Here is a 20,644-nt window from a genome sequence, read left to right on the forward strand (position 1 = left end):
TCCCCATAATATTTTTAAGGAAGAAACAGTCAATAATGGCAGGTGCTACCAAGTAAATTGAATGTTGTTCCTTTCTTCTTTGTCATTACATAGAATATGTAATATTGGATGGATTTCTGAGTTATTAGTACTCAATATAAATAGCAGCAGAAGTAACCCAGTCCTAATAAGAGACCCAACACTTACATTGACACTGCTTTGAGAATCATATAGATCAAGATGACAAATGACATAATCCGAGACAGCATTCTCAAAGTCATTCGACCCCACGTAAGATGGTGTCAATGATTTTCTCACACGGATCTTGAAATGTCTGAATGCCATTTTTGCTACATGGAATGCCTCCTGCACATAAAAATGTAGCAAATTTTTTGGTGAAAAGAGGTAAATGAAGAGATCCAAAGCAAGGAATTAGAAAGAATCCAAGCTTCAACATCATATTGATCTTCTGATAACTAAACACAGTTGATCAAAAACATTTTTAATCTGGAAGAAAATACATCTCTAATTTTGAAAAGTACATAAACATATAATAATCCATGCTCACTAACATCAAGACAGTTGACCATTGTTCTAGAAATTCTGAGTGCAGGAAACAGGACAGTGTGGAAATTGAAGGAAATAAATCCCCTGCTATGAGCCCATGCCAATATCACATTACTGGTCAAGAAATAAGAGAAAATTATCAGTCTAGTGTTCATGTTATAAACACATACCCAGACTCAGACATGTTTCCTGGCATATTTTAATTCAACAAATATTTATTAAATGCCTATGGTGTGGTAAGCATTGGGAAAACTCAGTTATGCACAGAAGACGTGGCCTGTACATTGATAGAGCTTTAACTTAGTAAGTGGTTCTTAATTATATAAACCAGGGGATGGCAAACATTTTTCTATAAGGAGCCAGATAGCAAATATTGTATGCATGTTGAACTACATACAGTTTCTGTCTTTTTTTTTTTACAACCATTTAAAAATCTAAAAACATTCTTACATTCTTACAGTAGCATTTCTCTTAGAAATATGAGCCAGGTCCAGATATGGTCCATAGATCATGGTTTGCTAACCCCTGATTTAAATGAATAAATACAGGATAAAATTCAGTATTTCTGATAATTCTGTTCTCATACTAATGTTTTGTTTTGTTTCTTAATATTTAACAATTCTCCTCATGAACTCTCAGTATCTTTGTATGGCATTAACCCATAAAACAAACATATTTGTTTTGGAAGAATACATATATGCACTTTTAAAATTTGCCATACTCAAATAGCTGATATGTTAGCAGTTTTAATAACTACTCTTAATTAAATAAACAGAAGTGTTAACACAATCACAACCTTCTAATTTTTTTTAAGAACTAAAGGAAACCAAATGACAGCCATTAGCAATAATATATCCACTGTGTCTAATATGCCCATATTAGACAAAAGGTACAGTGCAAATCAACTTTTTATAAACCCATTTGAGATAGTCCGGCATTTATGGATACTTCTTAAACAAATGCCCGGTCAATATAACTAACTAAATAAATATTATATAACTATTCATATATATATGTATAGTTATCGATTGTGAAAATGATTCACTCCCCAACTATTTGTAATGAAAGGGAAGGAAGGAAGGAAGAAGGAAGGAAGGAAGGAAGGAAGGAAGGAAGGAAGGAAGGAAGGAAGGAGAGGAAGGAAACAATGGAGGAAGAAGGGAGAAAGGAAGGAAAGAAGGAGGAAGAGATGGAGAGAGGGAGGGAAAGAAGGGAGGGAAGGAAGGAGAGAGGGAGAGAGATGGGAAGAGAGAAAGAGGAAGGAGAGAAAGGAGGGAGGGAGTGAGGAAGGAAGGAAAGAGGGAGGGAGGAAGGAAAGAGGGAGGGAGGAAGGAAGGAAAGAGGGAGGGAAGGAAGGAAGGAAGGAAGGAAGGAAGGAAGGAAGGAAGGAAGGAAGGAGAGGAAGGAAACAATGGAGGAAGAAGGGAGAAAGGAAGGAAAGAAGGAGGAAGAGATGGAGAGAGGGAGGGAAAGAAGGGAGGGAAGGAAGGAGAGAGGGAGAGAGATGGGAAGAGAGAAAGAGGAAGGAGAGAAAGGAGGGAGGGAGTGAGGAAGGAAGGAAAGAGGGAGGGAGGAAGGAAAGAGGGAGGGAGGAAGGAAGGAAAGAGGGAGGGAAGGAAGGAAGGAAGGAAGGAAGGAAAGAAAGAAAGAAAGAAAGAAAGAAAGAAAGAAAGAAAGAAAGAAAGAAAGAAAGAAAGAAAGAAAGAAAGAAAGAAAGAAAGAAAGAAAGAGGAAAGGAGGAAGAAAGGGAAGGAGGATGAAAAAGAAGGAAGGAGACAGATGGGGGGACTGGAATCTCCCCCGCTTCTGTGACCTCAGGATCCACTAGTCTTTGTATGTTGTTCCATTCACGTTACTAAACTTGTCTCCGCGCTGCCCCCAAGGAGCCGGGGGTCCCGCAGGCGTCACATACCACTGTGGCGATGTAGATGATCCGCTGAACGGTCTCAGCCTTGTCGATGCAGCGCCGCAGCAGGCACTGCGCGTCCAGGCGGGCCTGGGAATAAGAATCGCTGAAGCGGGACAAGAGGGCAGCCTTGCGCGCCACATTGGACAGCTTGGAGCGGTTTGGGGACGGGCTCCTGACCTTGACAGCCGTGGAGGGGCTGGCAGATCGGCTGCGGCTGCAGCTACGGCTGCGAGGGGCAGGGCTGGGAGACCGGCTCCTGGAGGACCTGTTGGTGAGCCAGAATCAGCCAGGGAAACCCTTTGATTTACTTCTTGAGTAAAGCAAAGATCACCTGGTGGCCAATCAATCCGACCATCGGGAGGCAAAACTCCTTATCTGAGTAATTCAGAAGTGATTAGACTTCCCTATCATCTGACTCCAGCATCTGGTACCAGACTTCTTTCCCAAAAATTTATAAGTAACTAGAATTTCTATACATCTCCAGAATGCATGCGTTCTTAAAAATCAGTCCCATTTTGACCTATAAACTCTCAAAAAGAAGCATATAATTTTCTTTTGTAGTCCCTAATAAATCAAATTGACCTATTAATGGAACTTTGCATCACAATATTATTTTACATCTAGACTCATTTTACCAGAACCTCAAAAGGGATTCAGAGGTCCCATATGTTCAGGTCTTTCTGGCTTTATCCAAAAACTCAAAATTACATAAAAATTTTCATGTATCCTTTCAAGGAACTTCCTCCCTCCTCGATTCTGGTGTCTGACCCTTTTGCCTATCACGCTGTCCTCAGCCTGCTCATGCTTCACCTATACTCTCCCCATCTGCTCCATCCCCTAATCAATCACCTCCATGTCCAGATACTCTATCCCTCTCAGATACTCATACAGGAGTTACATATAACACTGGTACAGAGTCCTCGGAAAATCCCAAAATGTTTTGCCTCTCTGTGAGGTGGCTAATGGAGATTTAGGAGCAATCCAAGTTCATGTCCCTTTTCCAATGTCTGATCTTTCACAAATTTAATCCAAGTTTGGGTTCATTTAGCCAGGATCCCTCTAAGTTCATTCAAGAATTTTGGGTTTTGACTATTGCCTTTGATTGAACCCAGCAAGACATATTTGTGGTATTAACTACTTGCTGTTCCCATGAAGAAAGATCACGCATATGGTCAAGCTTGGGCAGATGAAGCTCATGTTCATAATCCTAACAATGCTAAAGCTGGGGCAGAAGCTGTCCCCAAAACAGAACCCAATTGGCAATACCAGGCCACTGATGCCGGCCCAAACAGAGGCAAGGGCAGATGAGATTATATGATCTCTTTTTTGTTGGAAGAAATGAAAAAGGCAGTAGTAAAACCTGTTAATTTTTCTAAATTACAAGAAATCGCTCAGGAGCCATCTGAGAGTCCCATCCTTTTCCAGGCTACACTGGTGGAGGACGTGCATCAATACACAAGTTTTGACCCCCCAATCCCTAAGGGCCTATCCATTCTGGCCACATATTTTTTAAGTCAGACTTCCCCAGACATCAGACAAAAACTCTAAAACTTAGAACAAGGCCCACAAACTCCCTTTCTTACTTTATTAAACATAGCCTTTAAGATTTTCAATAATCAGGAGGAAATATCTAAAATAAAAACAGTTCCATTGGAGGAGGAAAAGTGCCAGCACCACACTCATTACATGGTGACAGCATTGGCACATTCTTTTTCATTAGCCAATAATCCCAAGGCTCGTCCCCATAACACTAACAGAACAGGGGTCTGTCATCGCTGCAGAAATCCAGGACACTAGAGTAGAAAATGTCCAAAACCTCCAGGTTACAAGCCACCTCCAGGTTACAATGAGGACCCTATTCTCCTTGCAAACAAGAGCATCATTAGAAAAGTGAGTGTCCCTCCCTTCCTTGTGACAGAGGGGCACTTCTTTCTCCTAAGCCATAATAGCCACAACCTCACCAACATACCTGACAAGGGGATTCTGCAGAACAAGGACAAGGGGAAGGACATGCACCTCTAACTCTATTCCTGGATTATAATCAAGCCTCTGAAAGTCATCCTCTAGATGACTGGTGGGGCCTTGAGTCCTTCCAGGCCCCTATCTTTTCCATTTCTGTGGATGAGCTTTGGGTAAATCTAATTGTGGCTGAGTAAGACTTTTTATCACACCTTCCTACCCTAACTATTTCTCTCTATGCTGGTAAAATGGGAAACATCTCCACCTTTGTGTAATCTTATTACTTCCCCCACCATCCATACTTACAATATCATTGGAACTTCTTTAATTGTAATGCTACTTTGGGATGTACACCCTGGGATACTCCTGTGGGTAACATTAACCCATTTGAGGCCTTAGGCTCTTACAACAAAACTCTGAATCTATCTCATCACTGCCCATTTTTAAGCCTTTCAAACAAACGAATATAGTAAGGCCTCCAGTATACACCATCCCTTGCACTCCTAATACCACTCATGTATGTTACTAGAATGATAAAACCAATGTGGGAAATAACCATCATGTCACTTATATCCTATCCATTTCACATACACTTCCCTGGTTTTGAACATCACCGCTGTGCCCCCCACCCACCCAACCAGCTGGGACATTAACATGACTTTTCCTCTCCTGTGGAGCCTCTCAAAAACTGTCAAGAGGCCCCTTTCCTTTGTTTCCAACATTTTAATGAAACCAACCACACCATATTACCTGGATGCCCCTCCTGGGCTCTTATGGCTTTGTGGCACTGCTAAAAATTATTTAAACTCTTTTTAATCTTTGGCTTTATTCCATCTTCATGATTCTTTTCATTATGGTGTTTGTACTCTGGGTACAATAGCTCCCACCCAAATCATTGTCTTGAACATAATTTCCAATCTAGAATCCCATTCTAGAAGAAAAAGGGCCCTAGGATTTACTGTGGCCAGAGTTGTGGGAACTATCACAACTCTTGCCCCTTGGGGAAGTTTTACTTACCATGAAATCACATCACGGGAACTTACCACCTCCCTTGAAATACTGGCAAATACTGGCCTTAGCAAATACTGATGCAAGTCTATCGCTGCTAGAAAGGTCTTTAGGCTCACTAGCAGGAATGGTTTTTGAAATAGATGAGCTCTAGATTATCTCCTAGCTGAACAAGGTGCTGTCATCAGTAAAACCTGTTGATCTACATTAATGTGTCTAGAAAAGTGGAAACTCGTGTCCAAGAAATTTTCGAACAAGCCAAATGGTTAAACACACTCTCCCAAAGTAACCAAAACTGGGCCAAAACCTTTACTGATTGGTTTCCAAAAATCCCTTAGCTCAATCACAGCTCACTGCAGCTTTGAACTCCTGGGCTAAAGAGTTCCTCCTGCCTCAGCCTCCAGAGGATCTAGGACCACAGGCATACCCAGCTAATTTATTTATTTTTTAACTCTTTTTAGAGATGAGTTCTTGCCACATTGCCCAGGCTTGTCTAGAATTCCTGGGCTCAAGCAATCTTCCCCATGACAACCTCCTAAGTAGCTGGAATTCCCAGTTTTCAGATACATAACTTTTGCCCTGTTTTAGGGTGGAGGTGGGGATTAGAAGGTCAGATGAGCAAATACATGTGGAAGTACTAGGTATATTATAAACTACTGTATCAATAAAAAGTTATATTGCCCTCAAGTATGAAGTAAATTATCAGACTAGCTAGCCCGAAGTAAATGGGTCTCCAAAAAGGGAGGTTTTACAGAAGAAACTATCTGGCAAAAGGTAATGCAAAACTGAGTACAACAGCCAGGGAGGTTGGGTTGGGTAGGGTGAGACTCACTTACGGTGTTTGCCAATTCCCATGGTGTAAATACTACCACCATGTCAAACAGGCACATAATTCATTCTTGGGAGTCAATACAAGTTGGCACAAACACAACACTGACAGAATGATTCCTCAAAATTAAAGACTGTGGTGACATTTAGAGAATGGGAATAGGGACTTTCACAGCCTGGAGCAGAACACATTAGGGGCTTGACGCGGGTTGTTAAAAAGAATAAGGAAAATGCAGAGACTCCAGAGGAACATCTCCTTTGTCCTTACTTAACACTATCTTGATGGCCTGTCTTAACATCTGTCCATAAGTTGAAAGGGATTTCACAAGAACACTTCACCTACACATCCCATCAAAGTCAGATACAAAAGGGAAATACCCTGCAGTAAAATGGACAGTATCCCTGGAGAGAGGACTCCCAGGCCTCAGAGAAAATGACCCTCATATTACAGAACAGTTTTTCCACGAGGGTACCACCTCTTGCACCATAGGCCCGCACAATTCTGGTTTCAAGTCAAAGAACTTTCCTTACAACCGGGCACGTTGGCTCACGCCTGTAATCCCAGCACTTTGGGAGGTGGAGGCAGGCAGATCACCTGAGGCCAAGAGTTCGAGACCAACCTGGCCAACATGGTGAACCCCCATCTCTACTAAAAGTAAGAACAAAATTAACCGAGCATGGTGGTGTGTGTCTGTAATCTCAGCTACTCGGGAGGTTGAGGCAGGAGAATCACTTGAACCCAGGAGGCAAAGGTTGCAGTGAGCCGAGATCATGCCACTGCACTCCAGCCTGGTCGACAGAGCAGTACTCTGTCTAAAAAAAAAAAAAAAAAAAAAAAAAAAAAAAAAAAAAAAATTTTCCTTCTCCATATCTCTCAGCCCAAAGTTAATTAGTGTCCAAATGCTGGCAACTCAGGAGGTATTTTCTCTCTCTGGAAGGGGGGCAGTTAAGAAAACAATCCCTTTACAATTGAAAGCTTGCCAGATTGCTGAGGTTTTGATTCAGGGTATCATTTTATCATTTTACTTATTTTCCCCTCCCCGATCCCTTAACTTAGCAAAAAGAGCCTAAATTAGATATTTGAGAGTTTGTCTGACCTTCCTTGGAGGGCACTTTTCTCAGCAGACAGAACAGCTATTTCCTCCTTCAGGTTTCGGAGCTGTTTCTTATAATCGGATGTGACTTCTGTGTCCCGCTGGTCTGCATTCCGCTTGAGTGAACTCCACTGCTCACACCTCCGCTCCTCAGAGCTCCGAGGCTCTGACCGCCTATTCTCTGAGCTCCTCTGATCTGTGTTTCTGTGGCGGGCATCCTCCTGAGCTTGAAGAGTTTTAAGCCTGAACAGCAAAGAGAGAGGGCAGAGGAAGGTAAGAGAGGAGAGGGGAGGGAGTGAAGGAAGGAAGGAAAGGTAATAAGCAGCAATTGGCATGCTTACCAACAGAGGCTATTCTACTCAGCCTGCCATTATTGCATTGGGAAACTGGTGGAAATACATGTGAATGAACAAATTAGCAAGGAACAGAACTCCCAGGGTCAGGATGCCACTCTATGTCTGCAGCTTGCATGGGGAAAAATTCCTAAAGAAAGGACACTCATACAGATCCTGTAGCAAAAACACTGGACTTATAGTCATACTGTCCCATGTTGGACAGTATGGGACAGATCTTAACTGCACGCTGAAAACATTTGGCCTCCAAAAGCTACACAGGAAGCTGTTCTACAATATAATCTCCTACCCTCACTAGTTCTTTGATTCTCTGAATAGTCTCAACTATATTTGTAACATATTAATTGGAATATTTAATATTAATTAGAATCTTTGATTCTCTGAATAGTTGGAATATGAGAGAAAACTATAATGGGAACTGAATAACATCCACAAAACTAGCTAGAAGTATGAACCTATGAAAATAATGTAGCAAACAAAAAAAATCTTTAGAAATAAAATTGGCATCCTCATCAAGCTACAAAGAGGCGTGGCCACCATAAAACAAAAGCAAAAGCCGGAAGAAGAGAACATGCTGTGACGAAAATGACAAGGGTGTATGATGAAAAGGTAAGATTAAGAAGATAAGAAAGTAGGATTAAGAAGGATACAAAGAAGCTAAAGATGTAATGGAATGAAAAGCTGCAATACAAACAGTAAAGAACAGAATTGGTGCTATAGGTAATTGATGAGTAATATGATCGATGGATTTGAGAAGGTTTAACAAATAGGAAATTAGAGATTTAAATGATGAGGAAGGGGAAGACAGAAGTAGAAATTAGAACAGTGTTCCTAGCTAATTTATGGGTGTTCCTGATGAAATCAGAACCACTGGAACACGTGTGAAGATAATCAAAAGGGGGGTGTGTGTGTGTGTGTGTGTAAAATCCATCTCCCACTTACTCTTTTGGGAGGGGGGGATCAAAATTAAGATCCAGGAAGATATAACCCTAAAAGATCAATGTTTATTTTCCCCTTCTAGAATTTTATCTATAAGGAATAATCAGATGGCTCAACTGAGATTTTTCCACAAAAATTATCCCAATATTATTTTCAATGTTGAAAATTAGTATACAAGTAAATATTCAATCCCCAAATGATGGAACATAATGAACCTATTTAAAACTAACTTCTGCAGTATTTTTTCTTAGTGACAGAGGAAAACAATGTCAGGTGAAAAGTTAGGATCCAAAATTGTATACTTATATACTTTATTCTGTAGTCTTAACTCTATTATTAATATATTAATTGGAAGGAATGCAAAATGTTAACAGTCACTGGCTCTGGAGTTATGAAAGGGTTTCTGTATTCCTTTACACTATGTTGTACTTTGGAAGTTTTCTATAGTAGATAAGTAATATTTTTGTAGTAAATATATATGTATAATTAATAAAAATATTTCTGCATTTTCTCTCTGGTGGTGAACAGATTCTTTCATGTTGTAATGGAGCACCAAAAGAGCTAAATTCAATGATTTAGGCTGCAATAATCCTGTCATTTTTTTCTTACTGCTTTTTTAGCTGATTTATTTCCTCCTCTGCAGCCAACAGGGATATGGCCGATCTGTTCTTGGTTTCTTCAAGATTCTTTTCAGTTTCAGCCAGACTGTAAGAGAAATCAGTAACTAAAGATAGATTTTTCAAAATTGGCAGACTTTCTAAATCAAGGCAGAGGCTCACTTAGGAACTTCTGGTATATGACATAGTTCAACATAAACAAGATCAAGTTAAAAGACATCTGCATTCAATCAGGTAATATTGCAAAAATTGTGGTGGACTTGTATGCTAAAACATGGTAACATCCTTTGCTCAATGTCAAACACTGGGAAATTACAGAGCTACTACCCCCAAAAGACTATTAGTATTAGAATATAAAGGACAAAGAAACTTGTTCAATTTCTCCTTCTCACCCTCCTAATTCATCTGCTCTAATTACATCAAAGCCCCAGGTTGGCTTTCTCTACAAAATCTCCATTTTTCTACAATATACCAACATCAATTTTTATTGCTTTGCACTGTGGAGCTGCAGACTTCCTCAATATTTAAAAAAATTATGTGCCCACCTATAAAGTCCTCACAATCACCCTTGACAATCAGGTACTTCATGTCTTCTTGCCTCTGACTTCTACTACTTATTGAACACAAATTCTCTGAGTTTTCACTGTATCTCTGTCATTATCAGTTTCAAATCCTCTTCATGGTAGACAAATCATAATAAATCGTATTATTTAGGTCTATCTAATTTAAAAAATAAGTGGGTCTGGGTGCACTAGCTCATGTCTGTAATTCCAACACTTCGGGAAGCCAAGGCAGGAGAATCTCTTGAACTCAGGAGTTCAAGACCAGCCTGTGCAACACAGTGAGACCCTGTCTCCATAAAAAAATAAATAAATAAATAAAGCCAGGTGTGGTGGTGTGTGCCTGTAGTCGCAGCTACTCAGGAGGCTGAGGTGGGAGAATCTCTTCAGACTAGGAGTTTGAAGCTGCAGTGAGCTTTGATTGTACTACTGCACTCCAGCCTGGGTGGCAAAGTAAGAGCATGTCTCCAAAAAAAAAAAGGAAGTGAGATAGATGATGTTGAATAAAGACCAATGGTCCTTAATGAAGTTACCCCAGAACAGTGAGACTTGAGTTGACAAAGTCTTCTTGACTTCTCTGACTCTGCCAGAGAGATCATAGCACTTGTCCTGAGGCTAAGATAGTGCAGTTGCCTTCCAAACTCACATCAGCCTTTATCCTTCCCTCTAGATGGAAGAACAGTGGAGGGCAAAACACTGGGATTTTCACTTTGAGAGTGGAGCAGCCTGAGAAATAATGTGCTAACAGCATCCCTGTCAATCCCACAGATCTTAACCAGACATCCAAAATTCCATCCCCTACCTGCTTCCTCCTCTAATAAATGCGCATTCAGCAAGAGCCTTCCACATACTATCCCCAACTCTCCCAAGCAAAGTTTGTTTCCCCTTCTCGGCGCTCCACTCACATTTACCTCATTGCATTCACACTATAAACTATTTGAGAGCAATAATTTTATTTTATTCATCTCTACCCCCAGCACCTAAACAGTGCCTGTCACAAGGTATATTTTTTTAATGAGAAAGGAATGAATGAAATATCTAAAGATGAAAAGAAAGCAAAAAATAGCATTAACTTCATAATATGGCTATTGGAGATTGAAAGGAAACTAGTATGATTTAATTCAAATATAAAGAGATAACAAGTTTTTAAAAGTAAATATGTGAAAATGAGCATTTTTATCAAGAGAAAAGAAACTGTAGAAAATGGATCAAGAAAAGGAGGAAAATACAAGCAGGAATTAAGAACTTGGGTATTTTTCTCCTAACACACACAAGCGGATGCACATACAAGCAAACATACATGCTAATTTCATGTGTTTGGATATCATACAAAGAGAAGAAAGAAAAGTACATTCATATGCTAAGAATTGTTTTAATCAGGCTGACATTCTATTTAAATATTTTGTTGTGTATCCATTCATTGAGCAGATTATTGAGTACTTACTGTGAGCTAGGCATGATGCTCAGTACTGGAGATACAACAGTGTCAAGAAAGCAATGCAAGACAGTAACCCTTTGGATCTTCCAGGTTAGTTGGGGAGATAGATCATATATATACAAGCAAGTTTATTTTTTTAAGTTCCCAGTTGTGACTTCACTCTCTAACTTTTCTCATAAGTGCTATTATGAGAAAAGCAGATAACCGTGAAAGAGAATTAGAGAGAAGAAAGACCTTTCAGTGTATGGTGGTCACAGAAGGACTCTGAGAAAGGCACATTTAAGCTGAGACTTGTAAGATAATAAAGACCAGGCATGCAAAGAGCCAGTGGAAGACTGGAAAGTTCTTTCAGGCAATGGAAGAGCACAGGCAAAGGCCTCAAGGTGAGGAAGTAGATAGTAGACTGGGTCAGGAGAAAGTGACAGATGACACTGGGGCAGAAATACAGCCAGATCAGTAGGGCTGCTATGAGAGCCCTGGTGAGAAATTTAGAATTTTTTCTAAGTATAAAGAGAAGAGACCACTTAAACAAACTTATAAGAGAAAAACAAACAACCCCATCAAAAAGTGGACAAAGAACATGAACAGACACTTCTCAAGAGAAGACATTTATGCGACCAACAAACATATAAAAATAAGCTCAACATCACTGATTATTAGAGAAATGCAAATCAAACCACAATGAGATACCATCTCATGCCAGTTAGAATGACAATTATTAAAAAGTCAAGAAACAACAGATGCTGGCGAGGCTGCAGAGAAATAGGAAATTTTTCACACTGTTAGTGGAAATGTAAATTAGTTCAACCATTGTGGAAGACAGTGTGGTGATTCCTCAAGGATCTAGAACCGAAATACCATTTGACCCAGCAATCCCATTACTGGGTATATACCCAAAGGAATATAAATAATTATATTATAGATACATGCATATGTATGTTTATTGCAGCACTGTTCACAATAGCAAAGACATGGAATCAGCCCAAATGCCCATCAATGATAGACCGAATAAAGAAAATGTGGTACATATGCACCATGGAATACTATGTAGCCAAAAAAGGAATAAGATTATGTCCTTTGCATGGAAATAGATGAAACTAGAAGCCATTATCTTCGGTAAACTAACGCAGAAACAGAAAACCAAACACTACATGTTCTCACTCATAAGTGGGAGCTGAACAATGAGAACACAAGGACACAGGGAGGGGAACCATATATACTGGGGCCTGTTGGGGGCTGGGAGAAGGGAGAGCATCAGGATAAATAGCTAATGCATGTGGGGCTTAATACCTAGGTGATGAGTTAATCTGTGCAGCAAACCACCGTGGTACATGTTTACCCATATAAGAAACCTGCACATGCTGCACGTGTTTCCGGGAACTTAAAATAAAATATAATATTTGAAAAAGGAGCAGACTAACAGCTTTTAATCAGAAGGATGATTTGATATGGCTGGGCGCCGTGGCTCATGCCTGTAATCCCAGCACTTTGGGAGGCCAAGGCGGGCGGATCATGAGGCCAGGAGTTCGAGACCATCCTGGCTAACACGGTGAAATGCCATCTCTACTAAAAATACAAAAAACTAGCCAGGCATGGTGGCGGGCACCTGTAGTCCCAGCTATTCAGAAGGCTAAGGCAGGAGAATGGCGTGAACCTGGATGGCAGAGCTTGCAGTGAGCTGAGATCGCACCACTGCACCCCAGCCTGGGTGACAGAGCGAGACTCTGTCTCAAAACAAAAAGAGAAAAAAAAAAAAAAAAAAAAAGAATGATGACTTGATACAATTTTATATATATATACATATATATATGTGTGTATATATATATTTGCTAAGTGGAAAATGGATGGTGGTTGACCAAGAATGGAAGTGCGGAAGCCAGTTAGAAGGAAGCAATTGGTTCAGGAAAAAGATATCAGAGGATTGAACCATGGCAAAGGTGGTGGAATAGAAAAGGGCAGGTGTGAAAGTATAGGGGATAGATTCAATTGGACATTCTGATACTTTAGATATAGGAGAGGAGGGAAAGCAAGATTCCTAACCAGAATCCAGGCATAAAATTTAGAAGTCTTCCCTTGCCTGGGGGTTCATCAAACCTGTGCCGACGTGTGGTCATTTGTCCATAATTATCGGAATTTGCATTTTGGGACTAAATCAGAACCAATCCAGTCTCCACAAGGTTAGACATAGGAAACCACTTTGGGTGGCCCATTCATTCCATAGAGGGGCAGCACCCTGACTTAAGAGACAAGTAGGCACAGTAAGGGAGGGAAGAGAGAATTGGCTACCACAGAATGTGGAGAACAAATTCTTTTAGTGATACTTTAAATTTAAAAACAGAATAACAATCACAGGTGGGTTAAAACTAAACAAAGTGGAGAAAGGACACCCTATTCAACAAATGGTGTTTGGAAAACCGGCAAACCACATGTAGAAGAATGAAACTGGATCCTCACCTCTCACCTTATGCAAAAATCAACTCAAGATAGATCAAAGACTTATATCTAAGAGCTGAAACCACAAACGTTCTAGAAGATAACATCAGAAACTCTTTTAGATATTGGTTTAGGCAAAGAATTCATGCCTAAAAACCCAAAAGCAAATGCAACAAAAAACAAAATAAATAAAATGCGACCTAATTAAACTAAGAAACTTCTGCACAGCAGAAGAAACACAGAAACAAAAACAAATTTCTGCTTAGCAGAGTAAACAGACAACCCACATAATGGGAGAAAATATTCACAAACTATGCATTTGACAAAGGGCTAATATCCAGTATCTACAATGAAGTCAAAAAAAGTCAGCAAGAAAAAAAAACAATTAATCCCATTAAAAAGTGGGCAAAGGACATGAATAGACAATTCTCAAAAGAAGATATACAAACAGCCAATATACATATGAAAAAAATGCTCAATATCATTAATTACCAGGGAAACGCAAGTTAAAATCATAATGCGATATCATCTTACTCCTGCAAGAATTGTCGTAATTACAAAATCAAAACACAATAGCTGTTGGAGTAAATGTGGAGAAAAGGGAAAACTTTTATGCTGCTGGTGGGAATGTAAACTAGCACAACCACTATTGAAAGCAGTGTGGAGATTTCTTAAAGAACTAAAAGTAGAACTACAATTTGATACAGCCATCCCACTACTGCATACCTACCCAAAGAAAAAGAAGCCATCTTATGAAAAAGACACATGCACATGTATGTTTATAGCAGTACAATTCACAGTTGCAGAGATATGGAACCAGCGTAAGTGGCCATCAACCAATGGGGGGATAAAAAAAATGTGGTATATATATACCATGAAGTACTAGTCAGCCATACAATGAAATGAAATAATGGCCTTTGCAGCAACTTGGATGGAGCTGGAGGCCATTATTCTAAGTGAAGTAACTCAGGAATGGAAAACCAAATGTCATATATTCTCACTTATAAGTGGGAGTTAAGCTATGAGGATGCAAAGGCATAAGAATGATATAATAGGCCGGGCGTGGTGGCTCAAGCCTGTAATCCCAGCACTTTGGGAGGCCGAGACGGGCGGATCACGAGGTCAGGAGATCGAGACCATCCTGGCTGACACGGTGAAACCCCGTCTCTACTAAAAAATACGAAAACTTAGCTGGGCGAGGTGGCGGGCGCCTGTAGTCCCAGCTACTCGGGAGGCTGAGGCAGGAGAATGGCGTAAACCCGGGAGGTGGAGCTTGCAGTGAGCTGAGATCCGGCCACTGCACTCCAGCCTGGGTGACAGAGCGAGACTCCGTCTCAAAAAAAAAAAAAAAAAAAAAAAAAAGAATGATATAATAGACTTTGGGGACTTGGAGGGAAAGAAAGGAGGAGGGTGAGGGATAAAAGACTACACAATGGTTCTACTGTATACCGCTCAGGTGACAGGTGCACCAAAATCTCAGAAATCACCACCAAAGAATTTATCCATGTAACCAAATACCACTTGTTCTCCAAAATCTATTGAAATAACATAAAAATAAAAATAAAGGGTTCCAAGATGGCTGAATAGGAACAGCTCCAGCCTCCAGCTCCCAGCGTGAGCAACACAGAAGATGGGTGATTTCTGCATTTCCAACTGAGGTTTGAAGAGAGTAGTGGTTCTCCCAGCACTGAGTTTGAGATCTGAGAACAGACAGACTGCCTGCTCAAGTGGGTCCCTGACCCCCGAGTAGCCTAACTGGGAGACCCCACAGAAGTACAAACTACCATCAGAGAATACTATAAACACTTCTATGCAAATAAACTAGAAAACCTAGAAGAAATGCATAAATTCCTGGACACATACACTCTCGCAAGACTAAACCAGGAAGTAGTTGAATCCCTGAATAGACCAATAGCAGGCTCTGAAAGTGAGGCAATAATTAATAGCGTACCAACCAAAAAAAGTCCAGGACCAGACGGATTCACAGCCGAATTCTACCAGAGGTACAAGGAGGAGCTGGTACCATTCCTTTTGAAACCATTCCAATCAATAGAAAAAGAGGGAATCCTCCCTAACTCATTTTATGAGGCCAACATCATCCTGATACCAAGGCCTGGCAGAGACACAACAAAAAAAGAGAATTTTAGACCAATATCCCTGATGAACATCGATGCAAAAATCCTCAATAAAGTACTGGCAAACTGAATCCAGCAGCACCTCAAAAAGCTTCTCCACCATGATCAAGTGGGCTTCATCCCTGGGATGCAAAGCTGGGTGAATATATGCAAATCAATAAACGTAATCCAGCATATAAGCAGAACCAAAGACAAAAACCACATGATTATCTCAATAGATGCAGAAAAGGCCTTTGACAAAATTCAACAGCGCTTCATGCTAAAAACTCTCAATAAATTTGGTATTGATGGAATGTATCTCAAAATAATAAGAACTATTTATGACAAACCCACAGCCAATATCATACTGAATGGGCAAAAACTGGAAGCATTGCCCTTGAAAACTGGCACAAGACAGTGATGCCCTTCCTCACCACTCCTATTTAACATAATTTGGAAGTTCTGGCCAGGACAATCAGGCAAGAGAAAGAAATAAAGGATATTCAATTAGGAAAAGAGGAAGTCAAATTGTCCCTGTTTGCAGATGACATGATTGTATATTTAGAAAACCCCATCATCTCAGACCCAAATCTCCTTAAGCTGATAAGCAACTTCAACAAGGTCTCAGGATACAAAATCAATGTACAAAAATCACGAGCATTCTTATACACCAATAACAGACAAACAGAGAGCCAAATCATGAATGAACTCCCATTCACAATTACTTCCAAGAGAATAAAACACCTAGGAATCCAACTTACAAGAAAAAAAAAAAAAAAAAAACATCAAAAAGTGGGCAAAAGATATGAACAGACACTTCTCAAAAGAAGACATTTATGCAGCCAACAGACACATGAAAAAATGCTCATCATCACTAGCCATCAGAGAAATGCAAATCAAAACCACAATGAGATACCATCTCACACCAGTTAGAATGGCAATCAATAAAAAGTCAGGAAACAACAGGTGCTGGAGAGGATGTGGAGAAACGGGAACACTTTTTACTGTTGGTGGGACTGTAAACTAGTTCATCCATTGTGGAAGACAGTGTGGCGATTCCTCAAGGATCTAGAACTAGAAATACCATTTGACTCAGCCATCCCATAACTGTGTATATATCCAAAGAACTATAAATCATGCTGTTATAAAGACACATGCCCACGTATGTTTATTGCGGCATTATTCACAATGGCAAAGACTTGGAACTAACCCAAATGTCCATCAACGACAGACTGGATTAAGAAAATGTGGCACACATACACCATGGAATACTATGCAGCCATAAAAAAGGATGAGTTCATGTCCTTTGTAGGGACATGGATGCACCTGGAAACCATCATTCTCAGCAAACTATCGCAAGAACAGAAAACCAAACACTGTAGTGGGAATTGAACAATGAGAACACTTGGACACAGAATGGGGAACATCACACACCGGGGCCTGTCGTGGGGTATGGGGAGTGGGGAGGGATAGCATTAAGAGATATACCTAATGTAAATGATGAGTTAGTGGGTGCAGCACACCAACATGGTACATGTATACATATGTAACAAATCTGCACGTTGAAAAAGTATAATAAAAAATTAAAAACAAAAATAAAAACTAAGAAATCCAGGGAAAAGCAGCAAGCATCTTCATGTATGCAACTTTCTAATGGTTGGTAGAGAAAATATATATATAGAGAGAGAAGGAACACACACGTGATAAAGCAAATAGGGCAAAAGGCATATGAAAGGGCATATGGAAATTTTTAGTGCTATTCTAGCGGATTTGCTGTGTTTGAAATTATTTTCAAATGAAAAGTTTTTTTAAAGCATGCATTAAATTTCTTGATCCATGGTGCCCCTTGTAGGTAACAACAGTGTCACTGAAAAAAGAAAGAAAAGTGGGAAACGCTGGCCCCTACTAGTGCTGACAGCCATCAAGAACCAGTAAAGGTTTGATGCCCTGCCTCACAACTAGAGGAAAACGTAGGGTCATCTGCAGCAATTGCTAGCTAATGTCCCAGGAGACCTTCCCAGACAAGACATGCACAACTCAGGACCCATCAGCACAAGACACTAGTGCCTACATGAAATTAAGGCCAGCAAGAACCCAGAGGGCAGTACAAGACCAAAAACTTCTTGTGCGTCATCAGGAGAGTATACAAGCATCCCTTCCCTAGAAAGGATGAGGGGAAGGGAGACCCCATGAGAGGGTAAACACAGCTCTTAATGCATGTTTGCATTTGGAATGAGCTGAATGTTTACAGAAAATGGACTACGATAAACCAAAAATGACTGTGTGACCTTCAAGTGGCTTATTGAAGGATCCTTCAAAATAAGCTCACATTAGTTGAAATAAATTACAGATTGTATGCTTTTTGCATATTACAATTATAAATGTTGACTGCTTCAGGTATATAACTGCTCATTGATTATGATTCCAGTTGGAAATATGAATGGGTGTGTGTGGAGGTGCAGGCACAAAGAAAAAATGTCTGGAGTAAAATATACCAAAATGTTAATGGGGACAAGAAAACAGGTGATTTTCATCAATTTTTATTTGTTGTATGCATTTTGAAAAAGAAAATTGTATTATTTTTATAATCAGGCAAAACTAAATCAATACAGATATTTTTCCTTAGAAAAATGTAAATGTCATCAGAGAACAAGGCAGAGTACCACACATTATCCCATCCCAAGCCTTAACTAGTTATTAATTAAAGAAAAAAAAAGATTTCCTTTCTGTCCCATTGATGTCAGCAATGAAGCAATGCTGTGGTAGGAGAAATTCCCATTGATGGATTTTTGTTAGGTATGTCAAACACAGTTTCATACATATTTGTCTACCCGCCTCAAGTACAAACTCAAAGTCTACAATTTTTTTTGTGGTGATTCCCTAAGTTTGCTACCCTGGCTCTGCCCACAGCATGCACCTGACATCTATTGTTGCCTGGAATTGCTTAACTTTTTAAAAATACATTCTTATACCTAATAATTATTGCAAAATCTTGAATTCTTCCTTTCTGAAAAGACTCTGACTCTTTGGGATTCAGAGAGGCACACATACACCCTTAAATGAGTATAATGGACAGATAGATGCAGCCTGCTTCATTTGACTTTTGCTGTCTTTCTCTTAATTTTCCTCTTTGCCTGATTGTTCACTCTATTTTATTCTTTCCCTTTGCATCTCTTTTAAAATTTTTCTCCCAAAAGGTAGATTTTTGTCTAACAATCTTTACCTGTTTGTCAATATGGGCTGATGATGTGCTTATGAAGAAGGAACTCCAAAGAAGGAACCAGGGGACCAGGTATTATAATATATCCTGTCCCCAAATCCACAGACACTGACTCTAAACTCTCTCTCTCTCTCTGTCTCACTGTCATACACACATGCACACAGACACACACACAATCATATTACTTATTTACAAATGCCCACATTTTACATGAGCTATTATTCTCCTTTCGAATTTAAAACTTAATTGAAAACAATTATTTTTGGAAAAAGATAACTTGCATTCCTCTTACTCGTCTTGAACCTGGTTGAGTTGACTCCGGGTTGAGTTCAAATTAGAGTCTAACTGTTGCATGTCCCGATCCCGAGGACTGGGATCTTTACGTCTCTCCCTGTCAAACGTGTTCTGGAAAGGCACACCAAAAAAACAAAAAACAGTCTGAATATATAAAATGACATTGATGAAAAAAAAAAAACCAGTCCATCTCAAAAGAGTGCACATGAAGTTCTAGTGCAGGCAAAATTAATCTAGAGTGATAAAAATCAGAAGATGGTTGCCCTGGGGAAGGTGCAAGAAATGCTCTGGAGTGATGGAGATGTCTGATATTCCAATAGAGATGTGAATTTACACAGGTATACGTATTTGTCAAAACAGCAATCTATGGATTTCACTGAATATAAATTATACCTCAATTTCCAAAAAGACTTTGAAACATCATTCTACATCTTTATACCTAGAATAATGCCCACACAGAGGATAAAAATCTGAGAAGCATCCAAACATTGTCAGGGAAAAAAAATTACTTAATGATAACTGAAGTCTATAAAGTACTTAACACGTGTCAGACCCTATGCAGCTTGTTTACTGTGCTTATCACATTTAATTCTCACAAATGACCCTATTAGATCAGCAAAACCATTGTCTCCATTCAGCAAATAAGAAAATTGAGACATAAATGTTTAGATACCTACTCCAGGGCCATAAAAGAGGAACTGGTTTTCTGCTCAGTGATCTCCAAGCAGGGATCCTTCAGCCACTGTCTTATAAGGTTCTTGCTCAGAACAGACTAAATGCTTTCTTTTTGTTATTATTACTATTTTTATTTTTTTACTTTAGGTTCTGGGACACACATGCAGAATGTGCAGGATTTTTACATAGATATATGTGTGCCATGGTGGTTTGCTGCACCTATCAACCTGTCACCTAGGTTTTAAGCCCCACATGCATTAGATGTTTGTCCTAATGCTTTCTCTCCCCTCACCCCTGCAATTCCCCGACAGGCCCTGCTGTGTTGTTCCCCTCCCCGTGTCCATGTATTCTCATTGTTCAACTCTCACTTATGAGTGAGAACATGTGATGTTTGGTTTTCTCAGAATAGACTAAATGTTTTCTAAACGCTTCTGTTTTAGAGAGGGTTATAGGTAAATCCATATAAATGTTTAAAAGTAAAGTAACTAATGTTTTGGTTGCCCAGATGTAATGATGTGGATGCCTTAAGCAAGGTATGTGCTCTCTTTCTAGTCTGATCTCCACCTGTTCAAAAACTAACACCGTTCCCATGAAAACCACGAATAACTCTCACAAATTGTGACACTCTGTCAGTCTACCAGAATTAAGTCCTCTTCT

At 39.8% G+C, this 20,644-nt stretch overlaps 1 protein-coding gene across 3 annotated transcripts in view; it reads right to left on the bottom strand.

Annotated features, from left to right (window-relative positions):
- SPATA18 (spermatogenesis associated 18) overlaps positions 1-20,644 on the bottom strand; it is a 45,164-nt gene that overhangs the window by 14,764 nt on the left and 9,756 nt on the right. For 2 of the 3 annotated variants that reach the window (XR_003119450.1, XM_025385465.1), the window contains exons 4-8: positions 19,311-19,423; positions 9,246-9,341; positions 7,348-7,587; positions 2,459-2,720; positions 187-345 (exon numbers count right to left, since the gene is read on the bottom strand). Coding sequence is in view for 2 of the 3 variants with exons in the window: in XM_025385465.1 (XP_025241250.1) it covers positions 187-345; positions 2,459-2,720; positions 7,348-7,587; positions 9,246-9,341; positions 19,311-19,423 (870 nt within the window). In the remaining variant the exon portion in view is untranslated. The remainder of the gene's footprint in view (positions 1-186; positions 346-2,458; positions 2,721-7,347; positions 7,588-9,245; positions 9,342-19,310; positions 19,424-20,644) is intronic. The other variant, XM_025385466.1, reaches the window with a different exon arrangement.

The sequence above is a fragment of the Theropithecus gelada genome, chromosome 5 (genome assembly GCF_003255815.1).
Source record: "Theropithecus gelada isolate Dixy chromosome 5, Tgel_1.0, whole genome shotgun sequence".
NCBI lineage: Eukaryota > Metazoa > Chordata > Mammalia > Primates > Cercopithecidae > Theropithecus > Theropithecus gelada.